Below are 6,257 nucleotides of genomic sequence, written 5' to 3'. Positions count from 1 at the left end.
CTATCCGAAGACTCATGGCGGCTTACAAGATAGTATAATGTTATTCTTACTAGTCTTAAGATTTGTCTGCTCTTTGTGGTTTCAAAATTGAAAGTTTGAATGGAAATACGCATTTTAAACTAATTCCCATTTTTATCAACAGTTTTGTTTAGAAACTTCAACTCAGCTCTTTTTTGTAATCTCATGTTTGAAAAAAAAAAAACCCAACCAAGATCCTCAGTTTATTTTCTTCAGCTTGCAGGCCTTTTGAATAATTTTATCTTGTACAGTACATTCATTAAGAAACTTAATCATACTTGTGCATACATATAATCATTCTTACTTTATAAGTGGTTTGTGTCTTCCTCAATTTGGGGTCCTCTGTGGCTTGGGAATTTGAGGGTTCTGTGCAGTATTCTTCTGGACATAAAGCTCTGATATTGTTCCTGTGATCTTTTGGATATTAGGCCGAAGCCATCGTTTTGAGTTAGAGACTGCACAATTAGACTAGTACTGTGGGAATTGGGAAGGGTGGTTGCACGAAACGGAAAGATACCAGCCACAACAAATTCCTTCCAGAAGATTCAAGGTCATCCTTTGTTCTGCACCAGTGGAAGTCAAGGGGAAGACCATGAATCCATGACCATTCAGAGAACTGGAGTGGTGCACGTGATGAACATCTGGGTGTGGGGATGAAGGATGAACCTTAACCTGGGTGGAGAACTGTATGGGAATTTAGTATTGGTTTGACCGCAGGTCATATTCCCACATGGCTCTGTTAATAAATTGGAACTTGGAAGAAGGCCAAGGTTGGGACTCTGATTTATTTCTCGGATGTCATTGGGACGCTGACATTGGAGCCATCAGACTCCCAGCTGAATGGGTGAAACTGTCAAACTTGGTTGGATCACACAATGGTCCTTTGAGGAGGGGGTGCCCCACTGCCTCTTTTAAGAATTGGTAGCACCACTCCCTCATTCAAGGAGGCGTAAAATTACCAGCCAGGCACCATCCCGTCTCCCCTCCCATGCAGCTTTAATAAATCAAGACAAGAAGGGCATGGATCCATTATACAAGTGACCAAACTAGCAGCTGAGAGGCCTTGTCCATTTCCCCTGGCTCCCCTTGCAAGATGTAAGCCCACCACCTCTACAGATTCTGCTTGAAAGAATCTGGAATCCAACATAGAGCGAATGTCACCTACTTTGATCATCAAATGTGCAGGATATTCTTCACAGAGACTCTTTATGCCACCAGGGTCAAATTCACGGAGTCATGTTGCCGTCATGTGACCTATTGTGATGTTTTTACCCTTCGCAGAACTGAGGTGGGCATGGCCTGTACATGACGCACCCGGCCTGCGGGCCACCAGTTTGAATGCCTGCTATGTGAACTTTGTATTGCTCCTTTCAAGGAGGGACCAAGTCACCTGAAAGAGGAACACTCGGTGACTGTTGGCAGAGGCAATGAGGATGAAGAAATAGATACATTTCTCTGCTCTTACTGCCACAAGTTAGGCCCCAAGAGTTCATGTCTGGTCTTCATTTTTATTTTTTGCCACTCGAGTATCTTAATAATAATAATAATAATAATAATTATTATTATTATTATCATCATTATTATTATTATTAGATTTGTATGCTGCCCCTCTCCGAGGACTTGGAGCGGCTCACAACAAGCAATACATCTACAAATCCAATTAAAAAAAAACCCTTATAAAGCAACCATACAATCCAGACAAACCATACATAAATCATAACGGCTAGGGGTATGTCAATTTCCCCATGCCTGGCAACATAGATGTGTTTTCAGGAGTTTGCGAAAGGCAAGGAGGATGGGGCCAGTCCTAATCTCCAGGGGGAGTTGATTCCAGAGGGCCAGGGCCGCCACAGAGAAGGCTCTTTCCCTGGGTTCCACCAGACGACATTGTTTTGTCGACAGGACCCGGAGAAGGCCTAATCAGTCACTGGGATTTGTGTGGCAGAAGGCAGTCCTGGAAGTATTCTGGTCCAATGCCATGTAGGGCTTTATAGGTCATAACCAACACTTTGAATTGTGACCGGAAACTGATCCACAGCCAGTGCAGGCCGTGGAGCATTGACGAGACATGGGCATATCTGGGAAAGCCCATGATTGCTCTTGTGGCCGCATTCTGCATGATCTGAAGTTTCCAAACACTGTTCAGAGGTAGCCCCATGTAGAGAGCGTTGCAGTAGTCGAACCTTGAGGTGATGAGGGCATGAGTGACTGTGAGCACTGTCCAAATAGGGCCGCAACTGGTGCACCAGGTGAACCTGGGCAAACGCCCTCCTCGCCACAACCGAAAGATGGTGCTCTAATATTAGCTGTGGATCCAGAAGGACGCCCAAGTTGCAGACCCTCTCTGAGAGGTCAAGAATTCCCCCCCTAGGGTAATGGACAGACATATGGAATCTTAGCTTGCTTTAAGTTTTCTTAAGTCCATCATGTACCACAGGGAGCATTGGGAACCCTGGATAAGGAAAGGCCACTCATGCACAATCCAATCTAAAGCCGCTGCTACTTTGCTGTTCCATGTAGCCACAAAGGCTTCAGTTGGATCAAGAAACAGATTTTCTGGAATAACCCCAAACTCCCTCTGGAATCCAATCAGGTTCATCACCAGGCCTGGCTGCTCTAATAGCTTGCCTGAGGAAGGGTTGGCACCAGAGAACTGGAGGGCTCCCCTGTGAATATCTGACCACAATAAGGGAGAAATCTTTATCTTCTTCAAATCCAGAACACTCTGTCATTGACCCGATAGAAAAACACAATCAGATGCATTACCACTATTATGAGTTGACCTCTATACCATTTGGGACAGGCCCATGGCTGCCTTAGTAGCTAGGAACTTCCAAGCTACCTCTGACGCCATGTCCAGTGAAGGCAAATTAAAATCCCCTAGGATGGAGTAGGCAAAGTTGACTTTTCTATGACATGTGGACTTCATCTCCCATAATCCCTGAGCTAGCATGATTGGTTCAGGAATTCTGGGAGTTGAAGTCCACAAGTCATAGAAGAGCCAACTTTGCCTACCCCTGCCCTAGGATCAATAGCTCAGGCATTCCACTGTCAGCCAAGCCAGAGTCAAGCTGCTTAGGCAGGGAACAAGAGCAACAATCTTAGCTGCCACTTCCTGGTCCCCAATTTAAGAAACAGCATCTAGCAACCAGTAATCTGTGTGCTGGCCTATTTAACTCCTGGACTGATATAGGCCTATCCTGGCCTATTTAACTCCTGGAATGCTTTCCTGGCCTCTGTGTGTGCCCATTGGACTCCATTACCCAGTGACTCTTGCTGCACTGAGCTTGGAATCTGGATCCTGTGCAAAAGAGATGCTGTTGGAGGACCTGAGGTTTTGCGGGGTGGGTGGGGGTGGAGATGCTTGAATAAGCACCTGTAGAACTCTTGCTGGGGGTGGGTGAAGGAGAAACAGGGCAGCACAGGAACCAAAAACATTCCAAGATGCTACAGCACCATAATATAAAACGATCATAAAATGTGGATGTGACAAATTTGATATAAGGGTTAAGTAGTACTCTATGACAGTACCAAGTGCATGCGTATTCTTAGATTAACTAAAAAATGTTCAGATGCGTTAAGCAGAAGTGATTTTATTGTTGAACACAAATGGAAAAAACATCTCAAATTACATTAAAGAATACAAAATACTTAGAAAACTGAGTCACCCCTCCCTTGGCACATGATCTCCCTTAGCCCACCCCACCCTACACATACTGCACATTTATCCAAATAGATTACTTGATATCTTGGAGCAGCAATAGCGAGCCATAAGAGCCACACACCATGCATAGCCCTAACATCCTGATTCTCAAAAATAACTCATAGTAATAATCAGTGTTCCCAGAAATTAAGACTGTGTTCCATCAATATTTAATTGCTGCGAAGCCAGAGTTCTGTGTGTACATGGGACACAATAGGACAAGAACTGTGTGAATCTGCTTGTATAAAAACCACATAATTAAACATGCTCTTGTACAATTTAGCCGTTTCAGCTGGAATCACCCACACAAAGTCTCCAAAAGGAGGAGGCAGCTTCCCAAGGGGCAAATATGAGTTAACTCCCATCCATGTTAAGTAATGAAGAAACCCGAAGTCTGATCATCAGCTTTCTAAACAGCTGCACTTTTCCCCCCTATGTTAATTTCTTGCCAGCTTCGCACTATGTCAATGTTTCACCCTTTGTTACCTGTTAAGAGAAAAAAAAGGTTTGCTTACATTGGAATATATCTGGGGAAGCAGATGAGACCTTATGTCTCCATTGGGAAGCAAGAAGTTTGTATTTTAAGAAACATGAACAAAGCTTGGAAGCGAACATGACTTTAATTGCTTGGGTACTGTATAAGAACTAATTCAGGCAATGGTTTCAAGCCCGTTTAGAATGGCATTTGGCCTTTCAAAAGAAGACTTTTTTCCTAATTCAAAACCAAAAGTGTGCTGGGAATGGCGCCTTTCTGATTCATGGTCAAGCTTACCCTACAAAGCTCAGCCATCAAATGACTTTAGGCCACTGTCTTTCAGTGTAGCCTGTTATGGGAGAAAATGGGAGGAAGCATTATTTACATCTGGAGCTCCTAAGAAAAGGTGAAATATAAAACTCACCCATAAACAAAAAAGTTGCATCCATCAAACCCTTTTGACTATATAGTCATCCAGGGAATTATCAAACACAGGAAAGTCAATTTACCTCACTTAATTAAAAGAAACAGACTTGTCACTGAGTTGAAAAGATCCCCTCTCCCAAGAGACAAAACCTTCTAACCCACTCAGAGGCAAGTCACCCTGGGAGGCGATTCTGCCCAACCAGCTGGTGCAGCCACTGACCGGGCAACTTCAAACCCCTCCCTGCTGCCAAACGAGGGAGCCGGGGCCAGGAGACTATGGCTGAGGAGCTGCGGTGGTGCAGTGGTTAGAGTGCAGTACTGCAGGCTACTTCTGCTTATCACAGGCTGCCAGCAGTTTGGCAGATCGGATCCCCCCAGGCTCAAAGTTGGTTCAGCCTTCCATCCTTCCGAGGTCGGGGAAATGAGGACCCATATTGTTGGGGACAATAGGCCGACTCTCAGTAAAATCGCTTAGAGAGGGCTGTAAAGCAGTGTTTCCCAACCTTGGCAACTTGAAGATATTTGGACTTCAACTCCCAGAATTCCCCAGCCAGCATTCGCTGGCTGGGGAATTCTGGGAGTTGAAGTCCAAATATCTTCAAGTTGCCAAGGTTGGGAAACACTGCTGCAAAGCACCGTGAAGCGGTATATAAGTCTAAATTGCTATTGTGGGGCCCCGCGAGAAGAATCGTTCGCCAACCGAGCTCTCCCGGCGGCTTCTGCTGACGCGCAAGGGAGATGCCTCACCCGGGCCTCGATGTATTCGATCCGTCTCTCCAGCGCCGTCAACTTCTCATTGAGCGTGGCCAGGCGGGACCGGCAGGACATGTCTGGGAGGGCGAGGAGAGCGCCGTTAATGCCGGCCAGGGGCCCGCCCGCCCGCTCCACCCGCCCGCTCCGCCCAGCAGCCCCGTCTACGGGTCCTCCGCCTCCTCTTCCGCCGGGGGAAAGAAGGGAGGGACGGGCCCCCCCCGCACCTACCGAAGGAATTGAGGAAGTCCGCGATCTTCTTAATGGAGCTGGTGATCAGTTCGATGTACTCGCGATTCGCCCAGTCCTGGTGAATCTCGCGCTGGACCGGGTCTTCCTGGATCGACATGGCCGAGTCAGCTGGCAGCACCTCCGCTTCCCCACCGATTGAGCGAGGACGCTTGCGCGCGCACGACGCGCCCCGGGGCTGCCCCCCTTTCTTTGCCACTCTGGAGCATGCGCAGCTCGGCTCCTACTTCCGCCCCACTACTGGCTTCAATGAGGTACCGGAGAAGCGTAAACCCGGAAGTAGCTTGCCACGCTGATATAAACAGCGCGACTACTGTAGTCTCTCTGGTTCCTTCGTTCGTTCTGAATTTGTCCTTTATTTTTGTGAAATTTTTATGACATGAGTACTTCAACTCCCCGAATTCCTGAGCTGGCATGATTGGCTCAGGAATTCTGGGAGTTGAAGTCCACAAGTTCATAGAAGTGCAAACTTTGCCTACCCGATGTAACCTTTAACAAATCTTCGGCTTCCGGGATGGAACCCTAATCCTAACCTTGAGAGCAACTGATTTGAGCTGCAAAAAGACAGGAGACCACGAGATCTTTCTATTCTCCGCGTTAGTTATTTCGATTTTCCCTGGGAGAGCAAAGCATCTT

General features: G+C 46.7%; 1 protein-coding gene across 1 annotated transcript; it reads right to left on the bottom strand.

Annotated features, from left to right (window-relative positions):
* Nucleotides 1-3,595: 3,595 nt before the first annotated feature.
* On the bottom strand, nt 3,596-5,797 carry BRK1 (BRICK1 subunit of SCAR/WAVE actin nucleating complex). Its single transcript, XM_070735814.1, has 3 exons — nt 5,604-5,797; nt 5,370-5,452; nt 3,596-4,207 (listed from the first exon to the last, which is right to left on the bottom strand). Exons 1-3 carry the CDS (start codon nt 5,719-5,721, stop codon nt 4,181-4,183), a joined length of 228 nt encoding a protein of 75 aa, XP_070591915.1. The 5' UTR covers nt 5,722-5,797; the 3' UTR covers nt 3,596-4,180.
* Between the last annotated feature and the right edge of the window lie 460 nt (nt 5,798-6,257).

The sequence above is a fragment of the Erythrolamprus reginae genome, chromosome 2, assembly GCF_031021105.1.
Source record: "Erythrolamprus reginae isolate rEryReg1 chromosome 2, rEryReg1.hap1, whole genome shotgun sequence".
NCBI lineage: Eukaryota > Metazoa > Chordata > Lepidosauria > Squamata > Dipsadidae > Erythrolamprus > Erythrolamprus reginae.
Note: the sequence above shows the minus strand (reverse complement) of the source record. Positions and strands in the feature narration are given on the sequence as shown.